A 17,445-nucleotide genomic window follows, 5' to 3' on the forward strand; every position below is an offset into this window, starting at 1 on the left:
TCGGGAGGCAGAGGCAGGTGGATCTCTGTGAGTTCGAGACCAGCCTGGTCTACAGAGCTAGTTCCAGGACAGGCTCCAAAGCCACAGAGAAACCCTGTCTCAAAAAAACCAAAAAAAAAAAAAAGAAAAAAAAAAGAAAAGTTTTTTATCTCTGGCAATGACTAACAAAGCACAGACAAGGAAAAGTGGACTTATGCTGCAAGGCATGAGCAGCACCAGAAAGTACAAGAGAACCTCACAAGAATGTACACCTATGTGGCCGCTCGGTGGCTTGTGCTTGGAATCTATTATAAAGGATCACCAGAATATGCAGATTTCCAGTAATTTCTGTATTTCTTACGGTAGTCAGTCTAGCTACATAAAAAAGTTTTTATTATAGTCTAAAGTATAAAGTTTTTATTTATAGTCTAAAGAGGATTATTTTATTCATATTCTAAAATCACTGGAAGCTTATTTATTTGTACCTAAAATATGCATGAGAAGTCACAAGATTTGACCACTGCCTTTTCTCCTTTTACAAATGAAAGATCTGAGTCTCCCAAACTGTCCACTGTCCTCAGGGTCATGCCCAGAAGGTGCTATACAGCAGACAGAAGCAGACTGATAACCACAGCCTCCACCACTCCACAGTGCTCACCCATCTCAGTACAAACACTATGACAACACAGGAAACAGGGTCAGTGTTAGTTTATGTGTATAATGCAAAGTGTACATACCTTGGTTTCATTTTTCATGGGAAATTTCAACACAATGTAAAGATTTACAAAGGAAATAATACAGCAAAGAAGAATTTATTCAGCTACAGAACCAAGTTCTGACTTCGGTAAAACCCAAACAGGGATTACTGAAGTAAATCTAAATAGACTAACATTTCTTTGTAAATGCTACAAGAAACTGGGCAATCATTATGAGCAATAAAAAACTTTAAAATGGCATTAGCCTTTCACAGATGATCACTTTAACAGTTTATTTTTGTTAATGATAAGAATATTGTCTCAGTAAAATCAAACAACTGATTCTGTAACAGTGAATGAGAAGACAGCATTCGATTTAGAAAAGTGACCGTTATCTTCAAATTTCAAGAGGAAGTTAGCTCACTGGAAATTCACCAACCTCTTTACATAGAAAACTGCATCCAATGCTTTCCTATTTCAAACATACAGGTCCTCTGTATGGAAATCCCATTCTCTACATCTCTTTAAATGCTCCTGCAGGGAAAGGCAGCAGGTGGACTGCAGGTGCGCCCGGTGAATGCTGAGTGGTGTAAATGTACAGGAAGTCAATGGTCACACAAACCCCACATGATTGAGATGACCAAGAGCAAAGCACAGAGTACAACGCTCCCATTTCTTGTTTGGCACATATATTAATAAATTTTCAACATCAAACAATTTAAGACCAAGAGATACTAAAACCAAATAGCACAGTAATAAAATGCCTAAAGGTTATGAACATCTTAAATACTTAATTCCCATACGATGTCTGTAACCAAACATATCTTCCATGAGGTGTGAGCTGTTCAGAACGTCACCTGTCTCAGGATTGATTTCCCAGAATCCATTCAGTATTCCACAGAAACTCACTTTGGAGCAGTCCCTCACTCACTCTGGTGGATCTCCTCACGGCCTTCACTTACGAGAACACGTGCATACCCTCTTCACAATTTTGAAAAAAATGGAAGGCCTTCATACATGTCAGTTTTTAATTTTATCCAATCATTGATCTTTTGAAGAGTTGTTTTTTCTTGACTTAATATTTTTGCAAGTTTTTTCATTTTTTGTTCATTTCTTTCTATATACTTCATCCCTTCCAGCTGCAGCTGATCCAGCTTTTCATTTCGACTTTCATCTAGGGGTATGTTTTCACACATGACAGGATTGAATCTAAAATATGTGTCAGGAGGTAATAGACCGTCCAGCATTATATGGACTTCTGTTAAAACAAAAATGAAGGAGAGAGGATAGGTAAGAGAAGGTATGAGGTAAGTTATTTTGGAATGTTCTATTCATTTTTTCTTCATTTAAAATTACCTTCATTTTAGGCGCATTATTAACATGCATTCATTTTATCACCCCAACTCACATAGTTTCAAGGAATCCATAAGAAGAACAAATCTACAAATTGCAATTCACTTTCCAAATACTTTATATATTCTGCTCAGTTAAGGACCTTGCTTGATTATTCTCTCTCCCTGAAAAAATGTCTTGCCTTCCCTTTGCTTTTCATTTTTTGGGAATCATCCTCACTGGGCTACATATTTATGTATATTAAAATTAATCATTTTAATTGTGTAATTTGAAAAAGTTTGGCAATGTACAAACTTTTATTTTACTACCATAAGTCATGAGCATTCCCATGACTTCCAAAGGTTTCTGAGTCTCCAGTGAGCCATCCTTATCCTCCTCCTTTTAGAGAAGGGTGGGAGGAGGGGGAGAAGGGTGGGAGGAGGGGGAGGGAAATGGGAGGCTGGGAGGAGGAGGAAATTTGTTTTTTTTCCTTTTCTCAATAAAAAAAAAGAATAATAAAAAAAAGAATATCTTGAGGTAATTCTAACCAAGCAAGTGAAATATTTGTATGATGGAAATGTTTTCAGAGGTTTCTGTCCTGCCTGTTTCCCACAGTTGTTAAGTCCCAAAGAAATAAACTTATTGGTCCATAAAAAAAAAAAATCATGTTGGTCATCTTGCCCTCCTCTTAATCAAATATATATATGGTGTAGGAGGGTCTTCTTTGTATGTGTTGCTTTCATTGGTTAAATAAAGAGACTGCCTTGGCTATTTGATAGGACAGCAGCTTAGATAGGCGGAGTAGACAGAACAGAATGCTGGGAGGAAAAAGGCAGAGACAGAGAGCCACCCGCCATGAAGCTGCCGGGTCAGACATGCTGAATCTTTCCCAGTAAGCCACGAGCTTGTGGTGAACACAGATTATTAAAAATGGGTTGAATCAAGATATGAGAATTAGCCAATAAGAGGCTAGAACTAATGGGCCAGGCAGTGTTTAAATAAATACAGTTTCCGTGTAATTATTTTGGGTAAAGCTAGCCGGAAGCAGGGCGGCGGGAAGCGACCCACTGCTGTTTGACTGCATGCTCCCTGTCCTGCCATGGTGATAATGGACTAAATCTCTGAAACTGTAAACCAGCCCAGTTAAATGCTTTCCTCTATAAAAGTGACCATGGCCATGGTGTCTAGGAAACCTAACTAAGACACTCACCCTCTGTATCTGTAGCACTGTTGATGACATTCGAGAGCTTTGTCTTCAGGCTTGTGTAGGTGGCAGTATTCCTCACGTCACTCTCATACCGTCCTGTGCCCAGGGACACTATACACTCTAATGGTGCATCAGGCCAGAGACATTTACACTCATGCATGGCCAGGGCTGAAGGGTTATTCAGAAGCAAACCGCCATCCTGTAAAAAGTCAAAAGAGCAGCCAACTCAGTACTTCCTGCAGGGAGATGCTAACAGGAAAGTGAGTGATTTACAAGAGGGGCTTTGCAAACGGATCTATTCATGTTCTACAACTGCAAGATCCGCCATCAAAGATAATAAGTTGTAATTTCCTATTTTGAACAACTTTTTTGGATTGATTTGTATAAGTTGCTCAAAAATACTAAGATAAACTGAAAAACCTAAAAAATTTTCATGTGTATTTATTGACTGATTGTGCGTTCACTCATGTGGAGGGCAGAGAAAAACTTCTGCATATGGGTCCTGAAGACTGAACCCAGGTCATTGGACTTTGTAGCAAACACCTCTACCCACTGGACCATCTTGCTGACCCCTGAACTAAACAGCTTTTTAAAAACACACTAGGATAGTTGGTAGTTAATAATAACAAAATAATCTCACAAGTTTAACATAATCAAACTAATTGAAATTTAAACAATAATTTGTAGGTATCATATTCACAGTACAGTTATAACCTGAACAAAATAGGAGAACATTTGAACGTCTAAGTCAGTGGTTCTCAACCAGGTGCTGTGACCCCTTTAGGGGTAGAACAATCCTTTCACAGGGGTCACTTAAGATCATCACTTAAGAAAACACAGATATTTACATGACGATTCATAGCAATAGCAAAATTACAGGTATGAAGTAGCAACAAAAATAATTTTATAGTTGGGGTTACCACAACATGAGGAAATGTATTAAAGGGTTGCAGCATTAGAAGATTGAGAAGCACTCTTCTCGGTGTTTTTCAGTATCAACATGATTTGGAAGAACTCAAAACGTAATGCAAAATACGCATTAATATAAAAATTAAATATAATAAATAATATTAAAACTAATATAAAAAGAGTAAAATAAATTAAAAATTTAAATTATGGCCAAACTATAATAGAATGAATCACAAGACAATATTTAGATGTATTTAATTTCCGTATTGATACTGAGCTTAAAATCTAGGAACACACATCTGACTAAAGATACTTTAAGTAACTACATAGGCTTTTCCCTATATGGCTTCCACATGTACCCACTGTAGATCTATGATTTAGATTTCAATGGTCTACTTTCTTCCTGTAAGTCACTTTATTTCTGCAAAGCAAAAGTTCCTAATTTTGATGAAGTCCAGTGTACCAGTGATTCCTGCGGATGGACAGTGACTTTTGGTTTGTCAGGTTTTTTGGTGTGTTTGTGGAAGAGAAAGGGAAAGGTGGGGGCAACAACAGTGACTATGTCAAAGCAAATCTTCCCTGAGAAGAAGAGTGTCCTTGGGTCGTAGTGATGCTTTCCTGGGTAAAGTGCCTGCTACTGGAGCAAGAGGACCTGAATTCAGACACCGAACACTTAGTAAAAGCCAGGGGTGGTGGTAAATGTTGTGTCGGGCAGAGACAGGCAGATCCATGGAGCCTACTGACCAGCCAGTTTAGCAAAGTGGTCTGGGTTCAGTGAGAGACCTTGTCTCAACAAGGTGGAGAGCGAAGACACCTGATGTCAACCTCTGGTATTCATTCAGAGTGCTCACATACACTATACACATATACACAGCCTGTCTCACAAAAGGACTACCCTTTTTTTTTAGTTTCTTTGTATCTGTATCAGATATAAAGGCGCCATATTGTAGATAAGGTCTATTTGTGGACTGTTTTACACACACACACACACACACACACACACACACACACACACAATATTCTAGCTTGTGCTCACACTAGCAGGCAGATATATAATGTTAATGATCACTAATATAAACTTTTATAATACTTTTGATGTTATAGGGAAACACAAGGAAGGCCATCACATTCTGAGAAAAGCAGTCTGCTTATCTTTTCATTGCTTATTCGCTTCTACCTTTTTACTAAAAGGGCTGTTAGTTGTCTCTTTATGGTCTAATTTCCATTTCTGAATTGCTGACCACCATCGACTTAACTAGACATCTTTGAAAGATTGTAGTGTACGTTTTTATGTTGTGACTTTCATTAGACAATATTCTTTTAAAAGACACCTCTTGCTGGGCATGGTGGTACACACTGTTAGTCCAGCACTCTAGAGGCTGAGGCGGGGGGATTGCTGTGAGTTTAAGTGCAATCTCAGCTACACAGGTAATATACAGGACAGCTAGTGCTACATAGCAAGACTCTATTTAAAAAAAATCCGGATATATTTCTTATTAATAGGTATGAACATTTAACACCCATGGCTCTTTCCACGGTACTGAGTACTAACAGTCTCTGAAACTAAGACTACAGAAAACTAGTCTACGGACGGTCCAAATCTGGGAGAAAAGGGCAAATACTTGGACAATTGCGGCTGTCCTAAGAGCACTGACATCTCTGTTCTTCGGCTCAGTCCAGGAAGAGGATATTTGTCCTGAGAACACAACAAGGGAAACATAACTGGTGCTCACTCTGGGTATGATGTTCACGCCCTCCATCACCCTCCTCTCTCCAAGTTCTTACTATGCAGCTCTGGCTGTCCTGGAACTTGCTACATATACCAAGCTGAACTGAACTAACAGAGACCTGCCTGCCTCTGCCTTCTAAATACTGATATTGAAGGCTGGCAATACCATATCCCACTCCATAATTTATAGTCTACCTGACCCCAAAAGGATATAAAGGAACTAAAATGAGATACCTGTAGACATGGAAGGGCATTTTTAAATGAGATTATATATAATAATATATTTAAAGACTATAGTATGAGAGAGTTATAAAAGTACCACATTATGTTATCTTTGGCAACTCAAAAAGGTTAAGAAGAGGCAGAAAATAACATTGTTTCATTCCAAGTTTTTTTTTGTGTGTGTGTAAGTAGTCAAGAGCATTAATAGAATAAAATATTATCTTTTGAGGAGACAACTATCCCATTTCCTGCTCAAGATTTTCAAAAAGAAAACTAAAAGCGTTTAATAAGAATGATCTTACGTTACAGATTCCATTTGAATCTTAAGATAAATGAGTCATTGTTTCTGGACTCCACTGGTTAGTTATTTTATCAGTAGCTGACAATAAATTGAGGGATTATAGTTGTCAGTATAAAAATGGTCAAACATGGAAAGAAATATTACTAGTCTATGTAAAATAGAAAAGAACCAATAAAACACTTTAGTTAGTGAAACATTAGAGCTGCTTCCCCTTAGATAAAAACAAAAGCTGAGGTAGAAAGAATGTGAGATCAGTGCCAGGCTGGAATAATCAGTGAGTTCTAAGTTCTGGCATCTCAGTAAAATGGGGGTGAGGAGGGAAGAGACAATAATGAGAATATTTCTGGAGGCCTGAAATTGATGGTTATATTAAAAGTTAGAATTTATAAACATTATAGTATTTTTATAATATTATTAGCATTATACCTATTTTTTATAATTTATTTATTTTTATTTTATGTGCATTTGTGTTTTTGCCATGGCTGTCAGGCCCCTGGAACTGGGATTACAGACAGCTGTGAGCTGCCATGTGGGTGCTGGGAATTGTACCAGGGTCCTCTGGAAGAGCAGTTAGTGCTCTTAACCACTAAGCCATCTCTCCAGCCCCACATTATAGTATTTTTTTTTTTTTTTGATTTTCGAGACAGGGTTTCTCTGTAGTTTTTGGTGCCTGTCCTGGAACTAGCTCTTGTAGACCAGGCTGGTCTCGAACTCACAAAGATCCGCCTGCCTCTGCCTCCCAAGTGCTGGGATTAAAGGCATGCGCCACCACCGCCCGGCTATGAATTCAGGTTTTAAACAGTGTGAAAAACTAGATAGAGGAAAAAGTAAATGAATCTATTCAGATAAGGAATGATCAACAATATCCAACTTTCCAGATAATCCAACCATACATCTGAAACAGCAGGCCAGAGACAGCATCCTGTAACTGTGGCTCCATCTCGCTATCTCTTATCCGTCCTAAAGACTCTAATCTCTTATTTGTAAAATGGAGCAACATGCAATAAATGAGTTGGTGCCTGTGAAGTATTGTCTAGCAAAGAGCTAGCTTAGTGAGTGCTAGCCTTCTATTATGTGACAATCTTCTCGCCTTCAACGTACTCTTTTCAAAACTGTCACACAGATGGCCTGCACCTCCAGGAATTTATCAGTTTTCATCACGTTGTTATATAGTTTATGCACACGATCTCATTTTTCGTCAGTTCAGGTACTGTGTTTATCAACCATACAATATAAAGCAGAAGTTTTCCTAACTTTCAAATTTCCAAACTCTCAAATCATAAGCCTTATTAATTAAAAAAAGTGTCTTGAGTTACAAATCTTTTGACATATGTAAAAACACAAAGCAATTCCTTTTATTGATCCTTGTGAAGGTCAGCTATAATTAGTAAATGGCAACTTATAAATCTTTATTGTTTGAAATTATAATATATCATTTCCTCTTTCCCTTTCTTCTCTCAAAATTCTCCCATAGACCCCTTTTGCTCAAGTGCTGACTCAAACACTTAAGAGTTTAAAGACAGCCACACAGGTCAACTTACTTGATGCAGATCATTCCCCAGCGCATATTCTGCAAAGTAGCCTGGAGCGGCTGATGAGGCTCTAATGGCTTGCCACATTTTATACTGACAGCCTCCTAAATAGTGAGAGTTGATGCCAGGAAAATGACCGTAGTTTCTGAACACAAAAGCCTTTGGTGTCAGGCCTCTGTTTACTATGGTACTTACAGCAGCTACCTAAAGAGATAAAAAAACAAACAATATGACTATTAACCAAATTATCTAGAATCTTTAAAAACTAAATACTATTTATGATTTTTTAAATTTTTTAAAGGCAGAGAGCCTCATTCTGTGGTCTTGATTGGCCCCAAACTCACCTATACCTAGGCTGGTCTTGAATTTGTGCAATTCTCCTGCCTCAACCTCCTGAGTCCGGCAATTATAAGTGTGAAATGCCATGGCCAGCTAAATACTATTAGTTATATACATCCACAAGACCAACAAGATCAGTGTGTAACACAAAATTCCCTATGAAACTACATGTTTGTTATGAGAGAAACAAAGGTAAAAAAGAAATTTATAAGCTGTGGGATAATTTGTGAAACATCAGAACAATAATAAAAGGTGTATTTGAGTACATGACTTTATTTTGAAAGATTCAGAATGGTACACATTTCTAAAGTAATAACTAAGGTAATAGTCTCAACAATTAACAAATACTTAAAGATCAACAAACGCAGTAGTACTTCAATGTCATTTACAAATTAGTCTATTTTATCTGTTTTGGAAATATTATAATTTCACAAAACTACTTTGAGATTCCATCTTAAACCTGTTGGAAAGACTAAGGTCAAGAACACAAGTGACAACTCATGCTGACAAAGATATGGAATAAGGGTCACCCACTGCTGGTGGGAGTGCAAACTTCAGTCAGTATGGGAATCAATATGGTGGTTCCTCAGAAAGCTAGAAATCAATCTATCTCTAGACCCAGCATATACCCAAGGGATGCTCAATCCTTCCACAAGGACACTTGCTTAATCATGTCCATTGGTGCTCTATTCATAATAGCTAGAAACTACAAACAACCTTGATGTGAGAGTGTCATATACCAATCTGTTGATTCATTGGTTAAGTAATAAACAAACTGCTTGGGCTCATAGCTTAGAACATAGGTGGGTGGAGTAAACAGAACAGATTGCTGGGAGGAAGAGGAAGTGAGCTCAGACGGACAGCCCTGCTCTCTGGAGCAGAAACGCCATGCTCCCGGCTCCTGGGCAGACACATGCGATGAAGCTCCGACCCAGGATGGACATAGGCTAGAATCTTCCCGGTAAGCGCACCTTGGGGTGCTACACACAGATGATTAGAAATGGGCTAGTCCAGGTGTGAGAGTTAGCCTAGAAGAGGCTAGATAGAAATGGGCCAAGCAGTGTTTAAAAGAATACAGTGTCCATGTAATTATTTCAGGTAAAGCTAGCCGTGCGGGCAGCCGGGGTACTGGGGACGCAGCCCCGCCACTCTTATTACTACACAACCTAGATGTCCCTAAAAGGAGAATGGATGGAGAAAATGTGGTACATTTATACAATGGAGTATTACTCATCTGTTAAAAAAATGACATCAGGAAATATGCAGGCAAATGGACGAACTAGAAGAAAACACCCTGAATGAGGTAACACAGACCCAGAAAGATAAATATGGCATGTATTCACTTATAAGTGGATATTAGCTATTAAATAAATAATAATCCACCCACAATCCATAGACCCAATCCATAGGTTAGTTATAGAGGAAGGGACTAGAGGAGACACATGGTTCTCTATGGGAGGGGGAAACAGAATAGACCTTATGGGTATACTAGGGGCAGGTGGAGATGGGAATGGGAGGATCAAGTAAGGAGGGGGAGAAGAAATAAGAGTTGAGGGAGGGAATGTGGGGAGAAACAGAATTAAGGGACACTTGAGGAACAATATGGAAACCTAGTGCAGTGGAAACTTCATAAAATACATGAAGGTGATCCTAATCAAGTCTCCTAATAATGGGGGATACGGAGTCCTAGCTGGCCATCTCTAGTCACCAATCAAGAATCCCAGTACTGGGACTGGGCTGCATTCAATTAAGTTTTTAGCCAAGGGGGTCCCACGGAAATCTCCAAACAATCCAGGTTGTTGCTAAGACAATGGGCTGCTCTCCACAAACTGACAGCACCTGACATTGCTGAGGACAGCACTCACACAATTCATTGAACATGAACAGTTAAACTGATGCCTACATGGAGCCTTCACCCCTATGTTCTGGTGTCTTTGATGTGCGAAGGTGCTCTGTAGGCTACCAACCGAGAAAGGTAAACACCAACACAGCTATAAAACCTTTGATCTACCATCTGTCCTGCCTGCAAGATATGCTAGGGCAATGGGGCCCAGAACTTCTGGAAGCAGACAACCAATGTCTGACCTGACTTAAGGCTACTCCACAAAATAGAACCCAGAGCTCTACTACACAGCCCAAAGACCTAGGGTAAAACCAAAGACTAAAAGAAAAAAGGTTCAAAAATTGAACCCTAATCATATTCTGCTATACTCTTAGACCAGTGTCTATTCAGTCATCATCAGAGAAGTTTCTTCCTGCAGCAGACAGGGAAAGATGTAGACCCATGGCCAGACATTACAGAGAGTGAGAGTCCTTGGAAAACACAGCTCTAAATGGAAGGTCTCCAACAGCTCCTCCCCTCAGAGTGCAGAGAGTCCCTCAGAAGAGATGGCACATTGAAACAGTCCATGAATGAAGCTATGTGAGATTTCTGAGACCTTGTGAGAAAACTCCAAATAAACAAGAGTTGTAATCTCTGTTCCTCCATAACATGAGATGTTCTTGGATGTGCTTTTGTGCCCTCCCAGTACAGTGGATTCGAGTTTACTTGGGATTATTCATTACAACTATTATTTGTTTATATGTCTCTATGGAAAAACATGTTTTTGCCACTTGCAGCTTGTCCTTGTGATTATATACAGCTTGAACTCATGACAACTTTAGTCAGGTGTCCTTTCTTAATCCTCGGTAATAAACTGTCTGATGCTCTGAGTTGACATGAGACTTCAGTCTGCCTCATTTATAGGGTCCATTCTCCCAGGTCCCACTGCAAACGAGGGTGATAAACAAAGGAGAAAGAGTATTAGAGCCAGAGGGAGGGGATGGAGGAAAACTAGAAGAACAAGACTCTGAGTAACTTAGCAGAGCTCATATGAAATCACAGAGACTTAAGCAACAAGCACAAGACTAGATCCTCTGTATATATATTACAGTGCTCAGTTTAGTATTTTCTATGGACATCCTGAGTGCTTGAATGAGTTCATCTCTGATTTTTATGCCTGCTCTTGGGGCTTTTTTCCTTCTGATAAGAAGCCTTATTCAGTCTTGATGTGGTGGCATTTGCCTTATCTCCTATTTTATTTTGTTATATTTGATTGTTAATTCTAAGAAGCCTGTTCTTTTCTAATGAGAGACAGAAAAGGAGTAGATCCAGATGGGAGAGGAAGTGCAGAGGACTGCAAGGAGTAGAGGGAGGGGAAACTGTTATCAGGATACACTGCATGAGAAAAGAATCTATTTTCAATAAATGGAAAGAATGGGGAAAAATATATTGTGATTTTAGTAAAGCCAGAGCATAGACCTGCACAAATTCTCAGTTTTCAAATCACAGGCCAAAGTTTTTTCTGTCCTTTGCCCAGCCCTGCCAGGGCCCTGTTTGCTTGGACCTATCCTAAATTTTTCTAAGTAATTCATGATTCTTGGCATGTATGGGTACCATTGGCCATCCACTAAAATCCAGAGGGTCTTTATATAACAAAAGAGGATTAAGAATTCTAAGGGTAGTGACTCCATTTATTACAACAAAGAACCTTTAGATATGGGCTCAGGTTTCCCCATACTCACCTCTACTCCTTTACAAAGTTGACAATTTCCACAATTTGGAAGCAAATATGCAAACAAAAACAGAGGCCTAGTGATCCAGAAGAACAAACAAGAGGGGTAGGTAGGGCACATCCTAGGGTTCTCTCCCAAGGAATGAAGTCATCTCTTTGTCCTGGCCTTCAAGGCCAGTGTGTGATCTAATCTGCCTACTGTTCCAGCCTCATCCCACATGCTGCCCTCAGACCCTTGGGCCCTAGTCTTCAGGAAGGCTTGCAGTTCCTGGAATTCTAAGGCCTGCATAGACCATTCTCTTTGTCCTTTTGCCAAGAATGCTCCTACTTACTAGCCTTCACAATGAGGTCTCACAAAGTAGCCTTCCTTACATCTCTTGAAATGTATGCTTTCAGAGAACTGCTAGTGTGTTCCACAGCATCTACTTCATTTGTGAGGTTATTTATTTAATAGTCACCTAAGTAAATAACTCACAGTCCTATAATTCCATGTGTCTAGCTTATTTTATTATTCTAAAGTAATAACATAATATTATCATCAATAAATACCACTAAAGATTAATATAGTGTATTTACAAATTAGTCTTTGTTTCTAGATGCTTTGAAAGTATTATGATTTTAGTAATGTCACAACATTATTCTGCACAAATTCAGTGTTGCCATAAAGGCACACAACATTCACAAAATGAAGGTATGAAAGTGATGAAGTCAAAAGAATAACAGAAAAAGGGATGTCTTGACCTCGGATCCTTAGAGCTTGACGTTCAAGAATAAATACAAGCCATATGGGATTTCTAGGCACATCAATGATAACCCTCCATCAAAAACTACTGTTAAAACCAAGATAAAGCAATTTCAGATGGTGGGGTTCCAAACAAATCAATGAATGAAGAACTACATAGAAACATTCAAATATTCAAACGATTCAAATTTTAAAAACGGGGATTCTATTCATATATTAATAGAATCCTATTATTTTATATATTACACACAACTTCACTGTAAAGATCTAAGATAGAAAATACTTTTAATTTTCCTTAAATCACTAGATTTTGTTAATAATGATAAAATATGCTTCTATATTTTCAGTCACAATTCACGTTTGTAGACTTTTATTACATCCAGAACTAATCTAATGATTACATCCTGTATTTTAATAGAAACACCTAATAGATAAGGAATCAATAACATCAATTAAAAGAAATTCCATAGAACGCTTCTTCTTGTGACTACTTGCATTACATGTTTTCTCTGGACCCTGTGAAGGTCTACTTAAGAGATCTCAGACTCACCTTAGGACACGATGGGTCTCTCGCTGTTTCAATCATTAGTGCAGATCCCATTCTATCCCTTTATTAAACAAAAATACGTGAGTTATATCAAAACTATTTTATCTCTTATCAAGGACTATATACTTGCCTGTAGATCTGTTATAGTGCTACAACAAACAAAAATAACTTTAAACCTCCAAGAGGCTTAAATCCAATGAATGCATATCACACTGCAATGACATATCATGCAAATTCATGAAGACACTCTCAGAAGTTACAAAATAAAAGACCATTTGGTGGTACATTAGCTGGCTTTGTAACTTTCTTTTATACATTTACTGAAACATCTTAAAATAGTACTATGACTTCATGAAAAATTATATGAATTATTCCTTCCTAGCAGGCTCAGAAGAACGTGAAATAACATTTAACCTGCAATAATGGGTAAGTTCACAAGTTGAAGGATATAAATACATACTGTATTATAACTCATAATTCCTACATAATTTCCCATGGACTCTTTCTAGTATGGCAAAAGTAGCTTAAGATTCATTTAAAAGATTAAGTGAAAAGAGCTAACATATTTCTAAGAAAGAGGGGAAAAGTATTTCATTAAAATTAAAAATTTATAGACACTGAACAAAAATTAACAGATGAAAACTTAAACATAGACTGTCATGTAATGTGGTATTTCAAATCAATGAAAAAAGAAAACAAAAAAAAGTAAATTCAAACATTTGAATTGGGTAAAACAACACTTGATTTCAGTACACATCAAGATCATTTTCAGATAGACAACTTACTTAAAAGCTTACCATTAAACTGAAAATAACAATTATTTACTTTATTTCAGGACAGAAAGTAATTTTATAGTCATTAAAACAAAGTTAAAAATCATTAAGAAAAACATGGTTAATGAACATTTGTAAATCCACTACATTAAAAATATCACTCACTAAAAATATTTTTGAGGCTGGGGAGACATCTCAGTAGGAAAGGGCAGGGCACTTGCTTTAAAATCAAGAGGGCATGAGCTCAAGTTCTGAGCATCTACGTACAACCAAAAGGCTATGCATGCCTGTCACCCTGCATTGAGGACAGAGACAGGTGGGTCTTAGGAGGTCACTGGCCAACTAGTCTCGCCAAAACTAGTCTAGGCAACCTTTAGGTTCAGTGAAATAAGGTGGAGAGTGATACAGTAAGACAACAGATCACAGAGTGTGGTACCCAATGTTGCCTTCCGGCCTCTCTTTGTGCCCAAAAGGGTATCTGCATACATATATGTGATTAATGCTAATTCAGTACAAGCTAGGATCATCTGGGAAGGGGGAACATTTTGATCGAGAAAAAAGCCTTCATCAGAGAGGCCTGTAGGTAAGTCTGTAGGGCACTTTATTGGTTAATGATTGCTCTGGAGAGAGCCCAGGCCATTATGAGCAGGTGGTCTGAGGGTTGTATAAAAAAGCAGGCTGAATGAGCCATGAGAAACAAGTCAGTAAGGAGCATTCCACCATGGCCTCTGCTCCAGTTGCTGCCTAGAGCTCCTGTCCTGACTTTAAGTCAGGATGAACTGTGCTAGGGATGTGTAAGCCAAATCAACCCTTTCCTGCTAAGGCGCTTTGTTAATCGTGCTTTATCACAGCAATAAAAAATAAACTAGGATATAGTCTCTCCCCCGCCCCCCGCCAAAAAACAAACCAAACAAACAAACCACCACACTACTAAAAAGAAACTAGGAATAAATAAAGTATGTTCTTGAAATAACAACAGCAAAAAGTATTCTGGACCCATTAGATGGCTCAGTAGATGAACATGCTTGCTGCCAAGCCTCATGATCTGAGTTCAATTACAGGAACCCACAGGTAGAGAAAACAGTCTGGCATGAAAACCCAAACACAGATATACACAATAAATACATGTAAAAAACAACACAGTTTTCAATATATGTTTAATATATTCATAATATAATGGGCATTGCCCTGACAGAAAAATAAGCAAAATATAATATCCATACAATTTACAAAAAGAATGTAATAAAAAATATAAAGAAGGTTCATGGTCTCTTAAAAAAACTCTCAAACTCATATATTTTAAAAATTTATTTGGTATTTTAAAAGACTTCATAAAACAGAAATAGAAAACTGGCAGATGAATAAGCCAGGATCCCATTTTTAAGAACAATTCAACTAGATACAAACATATACCTCAAGATTTACTGTTTGAGTCTTTCACTCACCCATGCATTACTATGTGTGGATCAAATCCATCCCCATTCTCTGCCCTCTAATCCCTTCCCTCTTCCTACCACCACTTTTCCCTCCCAAATTCATGTGTTCCTTTTCCCCAAAACCTTTAAAACATGTATAACATTCTGACACATTATTTTATGTCTAGAATTTTCCTAGGAAATATGTTAAGCCAAAAATAATATATTCATAATAGGAGAGAATGAACAACCATTCAAAATGCTTTCAAATATATTGATGATAGATCCCAGAGACAGATGCTAAGTGAAAGTGTAGAGCGCATGCACAATCATTCCAATTGTGGGGAGAAGGAATACACACGTGAACACAAGCACACACTTGTTTGGCTCTAAGTTCTAAAAAGGAATGTTAAAATTTTTGTTCTTAGTGGGATTATAAGTTATTTTCATTGATTTCTTTAATGTTTCATTTTTTTTAAAAAACAGCATTTGAACAAATGAGAAATGAGTAATTTTCCTATAACTTAACAAGACTGATACATTCTGAAATGTTGGCAGAAGTTTAAAATCAGTTTTCTGATATGGGATGTCCTTCTGTATGTGTGTTACTTTTACTGGTTGATGATTAAAGCTGTTTCGGCCAATGGTTTAGCAGAGTAAAGCCAGGAAGAAATTCCATCAGAGATAGAGAGAGTGGGCAGTCAGGAAGACACCGTGTAGTTGCCGAAAAAGAAAGATGTCAGAACAGAACCTTACCTGGTAGGCCACAGTCTCATGGTACTGTAATTCTAGTGATGGGGAGACAAAGACAAGTGGATCCCTGGGGCCTGCTCACCTGTCAATTCAGTCAAATTGATGACTCCAACTTTAGTAAAGGACCCTGCTTCCAAAGATAAAGTAGGCTGGGAAGATGGCTCAGTGGATAAAGAATGTGCTTCACAATCCTGGAACCTGACTTCTATCCCCAGACTTCATGAAAAGGTGAAAGAAGAGAACCAACTCCACAAACTGCCCTATGGCCTCCACATAGGTGCTACAGAGCACGCATGACCACACATCATACACACAATGATAGACAGGTAAATAAAAACGTGGAATGACCAAGGAGGACACCTAACATCAACCTTTGGCTTCCACTTGAGTGTACACATACATGTGCACCACAAACATATAAACATAAACAGAGATGAAAATATGCACTCATACACATACTAAAAAACATTAATTATGATTTCTACATGCAAGTCTTACACACAAGTTCAAGAATCTGTGACTAGAACATGACACACCAACACAGTAATAGTAGTTATTTCCAAAAAGTAGGAATAATATTATTCTTCGTATTCCTTTTAGTTTTCAAATTTTGATATGTATAAACAGCAATATAACCAAAATATTTTCAAAGGAATTAAAACTCACTTAAGGATCTTTTCCCACGTGTTACTGTCGTAAAATGCATGGCTCCAACTCATTTTGACTGTCCCGACAATGACGTTCTGTGAGAACACATCCGATCCCAACTTTCTATAGAGTTCCTCACATTCGTCCAGCGGCATGTGGAACAATCCCAGCATGAACGCTAATATGGCCCCTGGAAAGAACATTCTTAGTCTTTATCAGCAGTGAGGTGACTGCTCTTACAAGTACACATGACTCTGAGCCACAGAACTGCTGAAACTCTACATCTGATACTTTCCGTCTGTGAAATGAGCATAAATAATAACTACAATTTATAAGTCCATTACACTTGACTAATACATGTAAAACACCTTTTCAAGTCCCAAAAGATGACACTGAAAGGTATCAGTGACTTCAAGGTAACAAAGAAAGCAATTAAAAAATATTATCAAAATGTTTTATACTGAATTAGATTATATGTAAGATGAAAGGGCAAGTAAAAGCAAGTTTTAATAACAAAATACAGTGTATTTGAGAACTCCATAAATTCATTAAGCAACTTCCCCAGAGTTAGGCCCTAGAATCAATGTGATGAAAGAAATTAGTTAGTCTAAGATGTTCTTTTAAATAGTTGATTTTTATGTACCCAGTTGTAACGGTAGGACACTCTGCCACCTAGTGGTTTACTTTGCCTTACTCTGAACTAAAGAGGAAAATGAAGTAAAAAAGACCTGCTTAACTGTTTAACCTGCAAAGGAATAACAACAATAC

At 37.9% G+C, this 17,445-nt stretch overlaps 1 protein-coding gene across 3 annotated transcripts in view; it reads right to left on the minus strand.

The window, feature by feature from the left end:
- Window positions 1-772: 772 nt before the first annotated feature.
- The window catches only part of Pnpla8 (patatin like phospholipase domain containing 8), a 45,805-nt gene continuing 29,132 nt past the window's right edge, over window positions 773-17,445 (minus strand). For all 3 annotated transcript variants that reach the window (XM_041658075.1, XM_041658076.1, XM_041658077.1), the window contains exons 6-10: window positions 16,696-16,867; window positions 13,092-13,149; window positions 7,916-8,110; window positions 3,217-3,412; window positions 773-1,932 (exon numbers count right to left, since the gene is read on the minus strand). In XM_041658075.1, the coding sequence (XP_041514009.1) occupies window positions 1,658-1,932; window positions 3,217-3,412; window positions 7,916-8,110; window positions 13,092-13,149; window positions 16,696-16,867 (896 nt within the window). In that variant the 3' untranslated portion in view covers window positions 773-1,657. The remainder of the gene's footprint in view (window positions 1,933-3,216; window positions 3,413-7,915; window positions 8,111-13,091; window positions 13,150-16,695; window positions 16,868-17,445) is intronic.

This window comes from Microtus oregoni, unplaced genomic scaffold, assembly GCF_018167655.1.
Source record: "Microtus oregoni isolate MIOR12 unplaced genomic scaffold, Mior012 000009F_ref0000495, whole genome shotgun sequence".
Lineage (NCBI taxonomy): Eukaryota > Metazoa > Chordata > Mammalia > Rodentia > Cricetidae > Microtus > Microtus oregoni.